Source organism: Sciurus vulgaris (genome assembly GCF_902686455.1).
Source record: "Sciurus vulgaris genome assembly, chromosome: 11".
Taxonomy (NCBI): domain Eukaryota; kingdom Metazoa; phylum Chordata; class Mammalia; order Rodentia; family Sciuridae; genus Sciurus; species Sciurus vulgaris.
In genome coordinates this window covers 7,612,625-7,624,903 of record NC_136472.1, presented here as the reverse complement: position 1 = coordinate 7,624,903, position 12,279 = coordinate 7,612,625, and the positions used below count along the sequence as shown (strand labels likewise).

The window sequence follows — 12,279 nt, the reverse complement described above, 5'->3', positions numbered from 1 at the left end:
CCATTTTGGTCAAGCCCACATGAGCCTGTCCCTTTCACAGATCCCTTGTATCTGCACTCTCTGAATATGCCAGTGCCAGGGGTTCTCCCCACTTCTGGCTCAGCTGCCTCTGGCGTCCTGGCTGTGCCTAACAAACGCCTGTCCCTACAGATTCCAAGAAAGGTGGTTTATGACCAGCTCAATCAGATCCTGGTGTCAGATGCGGCCCTTCCGGAAAACGTAATCCTGGTGAATACCACTGACTGGCAAGGCCAGGTAAGGCATTGAGGACCCCATGGGGCTCAGCTTGTGCCACCTGAAGCAGCACACAGGAAAGCAGGGGAGTGACCCCACTCCCAGCCCCCACCTGGAGCTAAGCCCTACTTCTGTCATTATCCAACCTATGGGATCTTCAGGCTCTAACTTTGCTGTACCTCAGCTTCCTCATCTGCTAAAAAAAAAAAAGCAAGCATTGGGTCTGGCCCACCTCCCAGGTGCTGGCTATGTGGGGCAAGCCTTTGTGAAGCACCAAGGACTCCAAGATGGCCAAAGCTGCCCCTGGCTTCCATAAAGGCAATTTAGCAGGGACAGTGCAGCCCTGCCTGTCCCCTCGCCCCTGTCTGCCCTGTGAGACACTGGTACCAGGGATGTCTGGGGTGCGGACTATGCTTGAAGCCCCTATATCCTCCCGTCTTCCACCGTCAGCCTGTCTCCTTGGGGTCTGTCCCACCCTCTCCTAATAAGACAACCAGGAAACCTAACTGCCTCTGCCCAGCTTTGACCAGAACAACAGAGGACAGTAGCCCTGCAGCTCTTCCTGGGTCTTGTTTGCCCTCTCAGCTCCTGTGGGGAGTGATGTGGCCTTACCTGCAGCCCTGCCCCTTTCCTTTCCCCAGTATGTGGCTGAGCTGCTCCAGGACCAGCGGAAACCTGTCGTTTGCACCTGCTCCACAGTGGAGGTCCAGGCAGTGCTGTCCGCCCTGCTCACCCGGATTCAGCGCTAGTAAGGACTCCAGCTTCCTCTGTCCTGTGCTTTTGGAGTTCTTCCACCTCATTCTCCCCCATAAACCAAGCAATGGTAGGACCTCCTGGCCTGCAGTTCTGGGCTATGTGTTTGGGGCAGTGGCAGCAAGCTTTTGGGCCTGATATCATGGTAGAATATCAACTCCTGAGCCACCTGCCTCCCTGCCCAGACTCCTGCTGCACCTTGACTTGCCCCAGCAAGAGGCAAGAAGAAAGAACCCAAGGTTCTAAAGAGACCTTTTACTCTGTTCCCCTGGCACAACATCTGCTTGACACCCAAGTGTCAGCACTCTCCCTTTCTAGGGCCTCCTTAGAAAGGCCTGGAGTCCCTCCCACGTACAGAGAATGAGGAGACCCCAGATATTGGGGCCTGGAACCACACAGGCTTTCCAGGTGGCACTGCCAGCTTGTCCCTGTTAGCCCCAGCTCTCCTGTCCCCTTGGCAGTTGCCTGCCTCTAGACCAGCGCTATGGCTTGCTGCCTCCCTGTATTGCTTTGCTTATTGGCTTCCTTCTCCCCGTGGCTTATTGAGATGATTGAAGTCAAAGCTTGGGACCTTCCCTGAGTGTAGCATGCGAAGATCCCCTTTCTTCCCAGCTGCAACTGCAACTCCTCCATGCCGAGGCCAGTCAAGGTGGCAGCTGTGGGAGGCCAGAGCTACCTGAGCTCCATCCTTCGGTTCTTTGTCAAGTCCCTGGCCAGCAAGACCTCTGACTGGCTGAGCTACATGCGCTTCCTCATCATCCCCCTCGGTAAAGTGAGGCAGCACCCAGGAGGGGTGTCAGCCACCAGCAGCTCCATCTCCTACAGCAGGGTGGGGGTTGGTCCAAGGACAGGAGCATCAGGGAGACCAAAGGCCCAGGCCATGGCTGGGGACAACTGCTGCTACCTTTTCATTCGCTAACCAATTCACTTTCTCGGGTTTTCCATCCACCAGGTTCTCACCCTGTGGCCAAATACTTGGGCTCAGTTGACAGCAGGTACAGCAGCACCTTCCTAGATTCTGGCTGGAGAGACCTGTTCAGCCGCTCAGAGCCCCCTGTGTCAGGTAAGGGAGCCTCCACCAGAGCAGGCACCTGGGTCACAAGACAGTACAGCTGAGGGGGGCTTTTCCTCCCCACGGCCCCGCACGCTGTTGCTTGCCCGTCTACTTCCCTGGTGAGTGTTCATTAAGTGCAGCTCCTCCACTTGGGGCCTTCCCAGCTGCTCTGCACCCTGCTGCTACTCAGCCCCTTTTAGGGGCAAAATGTAAGAAGTAGGAGAAGTCACTGAGCAGTCTCTTGATAAGTAAGTGACACTGTACCAGCTGGTATTTTCCTGCCACCCAATGAAATTAACGGCATCAGAGCAAGGTTGCTGTAGACAAAAAGGACCACCTTTTGGTTCACAGTCCTTCAGATTCAAAGGGGTAGCAAGGCGTGGTGGTACACTCCTATAGTCGCAGCGGCTTAGGAGGCTGAGGCAGGAAGATTGCAAGTTTGAAGCCAGCCTCAGCAACTTAGCAAGGCACTAAGCGACTTAGTGAGACCCTGTCTCTAAATAAAATATAAAAAGGGCTGGGGATGTGGCTCAGTGGTAAAGCACCTCTGGGTTTAATCCCTGTGCCAAAAAAAGAAAAAAGAAAAAAAATTAAGGGGGTGGGAGAAAATAAGTAAAATGAAGATCTTAGAGCTCCTTCTCCATCTCAATTCCATGGCCCTTTCCTGGGTCTCAGGAGGGCACTTTCCCAGGGTTCATGGGTTGCCAGCCAAAATGAACAGGCCCATCCCTCCTGGCTTTTTTGCAGAGCAACTGGATGTGGTGGGACGTGTGATGCAGTATGTCAATGGGGCAGCCGCCACGCACCAGCTGCCTGTAGCCGAAGCCATGCTGACCTGCAGACACAAGTTGTAAGTCTGGCTTGGGGTTTCTTAAAAACAGTTCAGGTGGGCTCTGGGAGCCCTGAGAGCGCCTGCTGTTCACATTCTCCCTCTCCACACCCCTGCTCCTGTCACAGGAGCCCAAGAACATTCGTGTCTTTTACCTCCTCTCTTGCAGGCACTCCCCTCCTCAGCGCCCCAAGTGGGCCTGGGCCTGAGTTAGTTCCTCCTCTCTCAGTACCAAAGCAGCCCATCCGAGGGCTGAAGTCAGCTGTGGGGAGCGGGCACTGTAGTTTGCACAGTCAGGTCCTTTGCCCTAATTCTGTGTGCTCCACATGTACAGTGAGTAACAGACCCTCCTCCTGACACTGAGATATCACGTAAAGACGTAGCCTAGTGTTCTGGACTCCTGTGCACCCAGTGCTCCGCTGAGTCACATCCGCTAACCGTAAAGCTTGTCTGTCTCTCCCAACAGCCCTGATGAAGACTCCTATCAGAAGTTTATCCCCTTCATTGGTGTGAGTATTGACTCCCGTCCTCTGCACCCCATTCTCATGGGGACAGATTTTGCCCCTTGGGACTATCTGGCAATGTCTGGATACATTTTTTGTTACAACAGCTGGGAGCGTGGGTGGTCCTCACATCTAGTGGGATGAGGCCAGGGATGCTGCTGAAACTCCTGTAGTACATAGGACACAGTGGAGACAATGTGGCCCCAAAGGTCAGTAGTGCCAAGGTAGAGAAACCTTGGGCCAGGACACATACTAGGCTGTTCTTTTTATTTATTTTTCTCTGTTTTATTTATTTATTTTAAATACTGGGGATGGAACCAAGGGTCTGTGCTTGCTAGGTAAGTATTCTACCACTGAGCTACCCTAGCCTTGGGCTGTCCCTTTTAGGGTCCTCCTTTCTCCAAATTATGAACTGTCCCTGGATTCATCACTGGCGTCTCCTGCTTATTTGACCAGGCCCTGAATTTGGAGCCTGTGGACCTCCAGAGTGACATCCAGAACATGGCTTCTGCAGGCTCCAGGGACAGGAAATAGTGAAGTGTGGTCTTCTGGGCAGAGGTCCAGGAATGAGAAACTTCTGTCCCCAGGCTCAGATGGACCACTGAGAAGAAGGTCTCTTCCTCTGCTTAGTCAGGAAAAGCCTTTATTAGTGAGTTTTGCAGTAAAGGAAGAACTCTTGGATGCCTTCAGTGTCAGGTATACCAGCTGTTGCTCTGTTCGTTGGTGATAGTTGGGCCCCAGGCACAGACTGACCTCGCTAGTTAGAGGCCCAGAGGAGACAGAACATCCCACAGAAGAGGACCAGAAACTTGTGTTTCTACTGCTGAAGTGTTCTGACTTCTCTTTCAAATCAGCTTATATCTTTTTCCTGTAATCTCCTTCAGGATCTTGCATAGCTTTGGGGAAAGGAGCAGTGCAGATGGGCATGCTTATCTCCCCACTGTCCCTGACCACTGAATGCTCAAGACTCTGGGTGTCCTACGTGATCTTAGGTGGTGGAATGGGCAGCCCTCCTCAGGCTTCTGGGACTGCTTACACAGCCATGCTGATGCAGACCCTGGGACCCTGGCCATAGCCCAGGCTAGCATTTTGACTTATGCCTTCATGGAACTGGGGGTTGCTGCTTGCTCTGGTCTCACAGCCAAGCAAGAGATAAAATATTTTTTAAAATGCCTTGGGGGTGTAGCTCCATGGTAGAGCACTCGCCCAGGATATGCCAGGTCCCAGATTCCATCCTGAGCACTACAACAACAAATAAAGGTTTTAAAGAGGAGCAGTGCATGCCTGGAATCCCTGCAGCTCAGGATGCTGAAGCAGGAGGATCACAAGTTCAAAGTCAGCCTCAGCAACTTAGCAAGACCCTGTCTCTAAATAAAATGTAAAAAAGGGCTGGGGATTTGGCTCAGTGGTTAAGTGCCCCTGGGTTCAGTCCCTGGTACAAACGAAACAAAGGAGCTGGGAGTCTCACAAAATGCCAGGAGAGCAAGGTAAGACAGGAGCTGTGTCCAGGAAGCCTGGAGTGCTGGCTCGTTCCTCGACTTCGTTCTTCTCAGTCTGTGAACGGCAGCCGTGTTCTCAGGAGCCTGGCAAAAACTGCTGCCACCTGCAGTCCCCTCCACTTCAGTGGCCCAAGCCCAGCTGCTCCTCTGACCCCACCTGTGGCTCAGACCACAGGAGATAGTAACCAAGTTTGCCTCTAGCCATGTCCTTTTCTGACCACTGGAGGGCTCCCTCTGTCCTTTCTAGAATTGTCCGTGGAGAATCTAAAATTTCCGAGATGGCCCCCTCATGGGCACTCCAGATTCCAGGAAGGCAGAAAGGGGAGGGCTGGTGTCTGCCCTTCAGTCTGTTCAGTTGGCTCACACACAGCATGGCCACCATGACGCCTGTCCTGACAGAGGTGGAGCTGGCTGACTTGGACTCTGTGTGATCTTAGAATTGAGGTCAGGGCATTGAGCTACACCCCCAGTCCCTGGACAGGGTTTTTCATCTCTTAAGCTCTGGGCTGCTCCGGGCTTGTAAAGAATTTCCAAGCCTATGATAAAATTGTGTGTGATGGCTGTGTTGCTGGCCCTGTTTCCTGGTGGATCAGACTGGCCTGAAGGACTTAACAAGCATGGCTTCCCTCCTCCAGGTGGTGAAGGTGGGACTGGTTGAAGACTCACCCTCCACTGCAGGTGAGCCTGGGCCCCCGGGCTCCTCTGGGGTGAGGTCATCTCACTGGTCAGAAATTGGAGGTGCTGGGTGTGCTGAAGAAGCAGCCTGCTCAGGAAGATGTGGGCCTCAATGCCCCCGGCTGTGTGGGAGGGGAGGCAGGAGGAGTCCAGGGCCCAGGAGGAAAGCAGGGCCGCCCCTCAGAAAAGCGGCCCCTCCCTTCCTGCCACCCGCAGGTGAGGATGGCTGCCTCCGACTTACAGTGTCCATCCCTGACAGGTGACGGGGACGATTCACCTGTGGTCAGCCTTACTGTGCCCTCCACATCTCCACCCTCCAGCTCAGGCCTGAGCCGAGATGCAACAGCCACCCCACCTTCCTCCCCATCCATGAGCAGTGCCCTCGCCATTGTGGGGTAAGCTCAAGCCAGACCAGTCCGGCCCTGTCCTTCAAGCCGCCCAGCAGCCTGACTCTTCCCAGGCACAGACACACTGACCTGAGGTCACACTGGTGAGAGAACTCAGGCCAGTCACCAGTCACCCAAGTCATCGGATAGCTCAGTACAGTGGGAGGCATTTCCAGCCTGGCAGGCTCTTTATGGCTGGAAGGTGCAGGTGCAGGTGTCTTGTTGTGGGATTCGCTGGCATGGCAGAAAAAGTATGGCTGTGGGAGGGAAGCGCGGCTGGGTGCGAGTGACTCTGTCCTGTGTCCACTGTGCTGGCGTGAGCAGATTACTGATCTCCAGTTTTGTCTGTATGTAGTGGAGGTGAGCTGGCCACCTCAGGGGGCTGTTGTGTAGCTTAAATAGGAACCAAGTATCAGTTGGGGCACACTGTGGGGTGGTGCCTCATGTCACTTGGTCCAGTGGCTCCCAGGCCCAGCATGCACTGCAGAGGCAGCAGAGACCCCATGACTGTGGGACTGTGGGGTGTGGTGAAGTCTTAAGACTCTCAGGTATGTAAAGCCTGGCTGGAGAGCCAGGGAGCCCTTTCCTGCCAGGCCTGAGGGAGAGCAGGGGGACGAGAAGAGGCTTTCAGGTGGTGGCCAGGAGCAGAGAGCAGCTCCCTTTTCCCTTCTTCTGCCTACACCTCTTTCCTTTCCCTAAAGCACCTGAGAAGGATGCACTGGTCAGTTTTTTTCCAGAAACTTCAGTGACAGTGGCACATCCCTGGAGCTGGCATCCCCATGCTTTCCTCCCACCCTCTCTCTCTTCACATTGTCCTTCATGGACTTCTGGTTTGTCTGGAAGGGACAATGTAGGAAAGGGACCTGCTGGTTCCAGGCTTCCGGGAGCCCTGAAGGTTTCTGTCCAGCATGAGTCTGGGGAACCTTGGGTCCAACCCCTACCTCGACCTCCTTTCTCATACAATATAAGCTTGTTTCTTTAAAGGAACCACTAAAATGAGGCAGAAAGAGAAATCAGATGATTTTCACAGCCATGTGCCTATTGTGTCTGCACCTTATTTTAAGAAAACATCAGCCCTTTCCCTGGGAGCTAAAATTATCACTGAGCCAGAAGTGCCCCATGAAGCGAAAGCACAGGCTGGCATCCCCCGGCTCTGGAGCTGCTCTGGAGCCGCCCTGGTGCTTCTGCCACCCGGCCTCTCCGGCCCTCTGCCTGGTCTGGGCCCTGACTTTGCTTTGCTTACTGGGCACACGTGTGCATGAGTGTGCATGCCTCTGCACACACTCCTTCACAAAGCTCCCTGCCCTGCTTCTCTCAACCTGTGACAGTTTTATTTGGTTCCTTGCTGTGATTTGGGCCTTTCTCCTCTGCTGGTTTTCTTCTCAGAACAGCCTGATTCTCAACACCCACATGAGCTGATTCTGTGTGACTGGGGGGAACACAGAGCCACTCAGCTGGCCTTGCTCTCCATGTCCTGCTCCAGGAGGCCAGCAGCCCTTCTCCCCCACTTCTGGTCCATGTAGCTGGGTACTGAAGGCAAAGCTGACCTCTTGTTTCCATCTCCTTTCTCTAGGAGTCCCAATAGCCCATATGGGGATGTGATTGGCCTCCAGGTGGACTACTGGCTGGGCCACCCTGGGGAGCGGAGGAGGGAAGGTGACAAGAGGGACGCCAGCTCTAAGAACACCCTCAAGAGCGTCTTCCGCTCGGTACAGGTTTCCCGCCTGCCCCATGGTGGGGAAGCCCAGCTTTCTGGCACCATGGCAATGACTGTGGTCACCAAAGAGAAGAACAAGAAAGGTAAAGTGCCATAAGAGGCCAGAGAAGTGCAGGGGCCACCAGGCCTCCCTCCTTTCTTTCAAGGTCTGAAACACAATTTTGCTTCCAGCTGGGGTCTGGGGGAGCTCAGTGGTAGAGTGAGCAAAGCCCAGTATGGCAAAAAAAAAAAAAAAAAAAAAAAGTCTGTGGGTGGGGTCCATGTAGCAGAACACAAATCACGTGATCAGCCTGGGGCCCAGTGAGACACCCCACCTCCCCTGGGGGACAGTGCCATACCTTATGTAATGCAGGAAACTGAGGTCCCAGCTGCTGAGCAGCAGCACCTCAGGGGCTGAGACCCTTGCTGCTGCAGAGTTTCTGACCTTTGCCCTTAGGGTTGGACTGTGGGACAGGAGAGCTGTGTCCATGCGCCAGCCCATGGTCACCGTGACCCACTGAGCAGAGCATTCACATCCAGCACAGAACAGCTCTCCAGAGAAGCTTCATGAGCAAAAGGACCTAACTATAGTCCCTCCAGATAAGAGGCCTGGCTTAAGGCCCTAGAGGCAGAATTGTAGGGCTGGGTCCTGTGCTCTAGAGAGTGAGGCAGGAATCTCCACAACCAGGCTTCTGTCTAGGCAGCTTGCCACTCTTCTAGCCGGCTGGAACTCCACAGCTCCAGCTGCACACCTGCAGTGCTGAGGACCCTGCCTCCTGGGCTGGCAGAGCAGATGGGCCTCTTCCTGTGCATCTTTCCACCCTGCCAAGTTCCCCAGGGGCTCAGACAGGAGTTGTGCCAGGCCCACAGCCAAAACCTGCAGACTGCAGCACAGGGACTTGCCGAGGGCCGGCAGCTGAACAGTGCCCTCTGTGCCCTTACCCTCTTCCTGGGGCCAGGGTAGAGTTAATGCAAACACCTCCCCACATCACTTCCTTTGCCATGGGCTCAGCAAGCCCCAAATAGGGAGCTAGGCCCCTGCCCAAGGTGCATAGTACATTCCAGCTAGAAGGAACTTCAGAGACCATCTGGCCCCAGGTCCTGACAGTTCAGATGAAGACAGCCCCAGGGAAGAGTGCAGGAATGTGCAGGTCCTGGCCCACGGCTTGAGCCAGGCAGGCCGGGAGGAAGGCAGGCCTTTTGCCAAATTACTTCCCCTTGCCCCAGGAAGGAGGAAGCACTGGGGTGGGGAGCAGAGAGCTGGCTGTTTCCCAGGCTGCAACAGAAAGCGTTTCTGCTGGCCTTGCAGTTCCCACCATTTTCCTGAGCAAGAAACCCCGGGAAAAGGAAGTGGATTCTAAGAGCCAAGTCATCGAGGGCATCAGCCGCCTCATCTGCTCCGCCAAGCAGCAGCAGACTATGCTGAGAGGTGCAGTGATTTTGATGCTCCTCCCCAAGGGACAGGGAGATGGCCTCAGCTACCCCGTCACCTCCCACTTCCCTCTTACCCCCAGTGTCCATCGATGGAGTCGAATGGAGTGACATCAAGTTCTTCCAGCTGGCAGCCCAGTGGCCCACCCATGTGAAGCACTTTCCAGTGGGACTCTTCAGTGGCAGCAAGGCCACCTGAGGCCCTGCCTCCTGGTTACTTTCCCTCCTGGCACTGCCATCCAGCCTCACCGCCTGCGGGCAGGGGGAGGCCAGCAGGCCGGGCTCAGCACCCCTTTCCTGGCACTGGGGCCAGCCCTTCACATGCCCAGTCCTGAAGGACACTGCCACTGGGGATGCTGCCCTCCCCTCCCCACTGCCCATCCCTAATAGCCCCTGCTCCCTCCTGCTCCAGCCCCAGGCAGCTGGGTTCTGTCTTCTGGTGCCCATAGTCCCTGGAGGCCTTCCTTCTCCTGGCCCCACCTCTTTCCCCCTGTGGCACCAGTTCCCTTCCTGGAACTGTGGAATCCTGGTCCACAATGGGAGAGCCCAGGCCTCCCTGCCCCCACCCCGGCCACTGGGCTCTCATTTTCCAAGGCCAAATACCACTCACCCCACCTGCCCCCCCCCCCCCCCCCCGTGGGGCAGGCCGGGGCCACTCCCCACTCCCCACTCCTGTAGGGACCTCCGCCTGCCCATGGCTTCCCAGTGGAGCGTGAGGGGCAGCTGAGTGATGCGGTGTGTTTCTGGAATGGAGGGGCCTTCCCAGTCTCCCCCATGCACGACTTCCTACCCCTGCCCGCCCTGTCCCTGTGTATGTCAGGTTTCCTGAGCGTTTCTTTGATTCTCTGCACGGCCAGTCCCTGGGTTGTTCATGTAACCCCCATGCACCATCTGTCCCGTGGCTTCCTCCTGCTGGTGATGCTCTTCCCTCAGCCTTCCCACCCCTCCACCCAGCACAGCCCAGCCGGGCATGATAGGTGGAGGCAGACCCTTCCTCCTCCGGCCGTGTGTCTCCCTTTCCCATGTTGACTTGTCTCCCTCGTCCTGCTCCATCCTCCCTGTCAGGGCCACTGGGCACAGGCCTCTCCACCAGGTCTCCCCTCCAGCAGCCTCCTTTCCTCCCTCTTGTCCCTGTGGCAGATCTGAGCCCTTCCTCAGTTTCCTCCAGCTGTTCTCAGGAGAGGCTGAGGGCAAGGATGCAGAGCCACACCCAGCCTCCACGCCACTGGCACTCCAGAGCTTCTCCGTCACCCTCACTGCTCCCTAGAAGTTGTGGCACAGAACTGCATTTTGAAAGTGTTTTCTCACCATCCATGCCTCCCCAAAGTCCTCCAGCCCTTCTCCAGGCCCAGCCCTGCTGACCAGAGCATGTCCTGGGCCCGAGGGTGGAGGGGAGGATGGGGTGATGTTGGATTTTTCATTCAATAAACTGGTGATTTCTTACCAACTGCCTTGGGCTTCTGTGCCCGTGACTGTCATCTGGGCCGTGCACCCCCCTCGGAAGGATGCAGTCCATGGGTGGAAAAGAAGTGCACTCCCACTTTCTCCATTATGGAAATCGGTGTGACGGTGTCTCGCCCAGCCTGGGCAGGCAAAGGTCAGAAACAGGACTGATTTCCCACCAAACTCTGCCCCTCCCCGTCCCCAGTCCACTTCAAGGCAGTGGCATGTGAAGGGACAGTTTCTTACCTCTGAAAGTCGGAGGCTTTACAAAGGGGTCTCTGCCTCTTCAGGTGGCAGGGTTGGGGCTGGGATCCATCTTTCGAGTTCATAGCCACTGTTCCTGGTGCCTGGGTCTTCCCCATGCTTCCAGGACTGAGACCTGCACACACAGCCTCCTGGAAAGAAGTGCCTAAAACTGAGGGCTCCCAGGAGTATGGACAGAGTGTCTTTCACCCTGCAGGGTATAGCCCAGGGGTGTGGCAGCCAGGTGGGGCAGGCTGTTGCTCGCCCTGTGGCCATGTCCTAACTCAAGTGTCCCTGGGACCCCGCTGTGTGGTTCTGTGGGAAACTTCCTGAGCCTAGAAGAGGACAGGGGTGCTGCCACAGGGCAGGGTGCCACAGGGCAGGGTGGACAGCTGCATGCAAAACTCTTCAAACAGGCTGTCTGGTCTCTACTTCTTCCTACTCCCCTCAGGCTTTACTCCTCAACCCCAGCCAAAATTCCCTTGCCAGAGACACAATCTGGGTTTCCAAACCCAAGGTACAGTGTTATCCTTTGACCTATCAGCCTTTGATGCAAATAATCATTCCTTCCTTGAACTTTTCTCCACTGGGCCTCAGACTGCTCTCCTCCCACCTCACTGGCCTTTGCCTTTGGACCTCCCCTCCTGCGTCCTCTTCAGCCTAGGAACTCGGAGAGCTCAGGGCTCTGCCTTTCCTCTCACCCCAGCCTCCATTCCCTGCCCTAGAGGGAGCATGCTCTGCCTCATGGCATGAGCTATTCTCTTCCAGGAGACCTCTCCCTGCTACAAGTGGAAGGAAACTCCACTCTGCAGTTGCCAAGGGTGAAAACTTGGGAATCCTGCTTGACGCCTCTTTTTCCCATTCCCAACATCCAATCTGTCAGCCATCCTGGGCTTTCCCTTCAAGACGAACTCAGAAGCCCACAGCTCCTCACCCTTCTCACGGTCAGGATTATCCCCCATCTGGATACTGCAATAGCCCTGTTACCTCTCTGCTTCTGCCCTGCTCTTCCTGCCCTCTATTCTCCACCCAACAACCAGCCCTTTAACGAATGCTGCAGCTGCCTCTCCCAGCTCTAGGTCCCCATGGCTAATCACTTAAAGACATGAATGCCCGCAGTCAGCTCAACCCTCATCTGGTCAGAGTGGGGCTCCTGGCTCCCAGTGCTCCTCCCCCTATCTCCCCAATCTTGGTGAGTGGGACCAGCATCCATCCTGATATTCAAGCCAGAAACCAACTCATCCTGCAGGGCCCCTGCTCCCAACTCATCAGTGACCCCTATCCATTCTGCCTCCCAGGCTCTGTTCCCAAACAGCAGCACCTCTCCCGGATTAGAGCCCTGCAGTGCCTCAGTATTATGCACTGAGTGTGGCACTTCACCTCTGAGGTCTTCTTCCTAAAACCTCTAACCTCATCTAGGCATAAGAAAATCATCAGGCTGGGCACAGTGGCACATGCCTGCAATTCCAGCGGCTTGGGGGGCTGAGGCCAGGAGGATTGTGGGTTCAAAGCCTACCTCAGCAACTCAGCGAG

General features: G+C 55.5%; 1 protein-coding gene across 2 annotated transcripts in view; it reads left to right on the top strand.

The window, feature by feature from the left end:
* The window catches only part of PACS1 (phosphofurin acidic cluster sorting protein 1), a 191,755-nt gene extending 181,244 nt beyond the window's left edge, over window positions 1-10,511 (top strand). The window contains exons 14-24 of one of the 2 annotated variants that reach the window (XM_079103306.1): window positions 151-255; window positions 876-982; window positions 1,600-1,754; window positions 1,940-2,050; window positions 2,789-2,891; window positions 3,337-3,379; window positions 5,508-5,550; window positions 5,807-5,942; window positions 7,507-7,733; window positions 8,939-9,058; window positions 9,144-10,511. In XM_079103306.1, the coding sequence (XP_078959432.1) occupies window positions 151-255; window positions 876-982; window positions 1,600-1,754; window positions 1,940-2,050; window positions 2,789-2,891; window positions 3,337-3,379; window positions 5,508-5,550; window positions 5,807-5,942; window positions 7,507-7,733; window positions 8,939-9,058; window positions 9,144-9,259 (1,266 nt within the window). In that variant the 3' untranslated portion in view covers window positions 9,260-10,511. The remainder of the gene's footprint in view (window positions 1-150; window positions 256-875; window positions 983-1,599; window positions 1,755-1,939; window positions 2,051-2,788; window positions 2,892-3,336; window positions 3,380-5,507; window positions 5,551-5,806; window positions 5,943-7,506; window positions 7,734-8,938; window positions 9,059-9,143) is intronic. The other variant, XM_079103307.1, reaches the window with a different exon arrangement.
* Window positions 10,512-12,279: the final 1,768 nt, after the last annotated feature.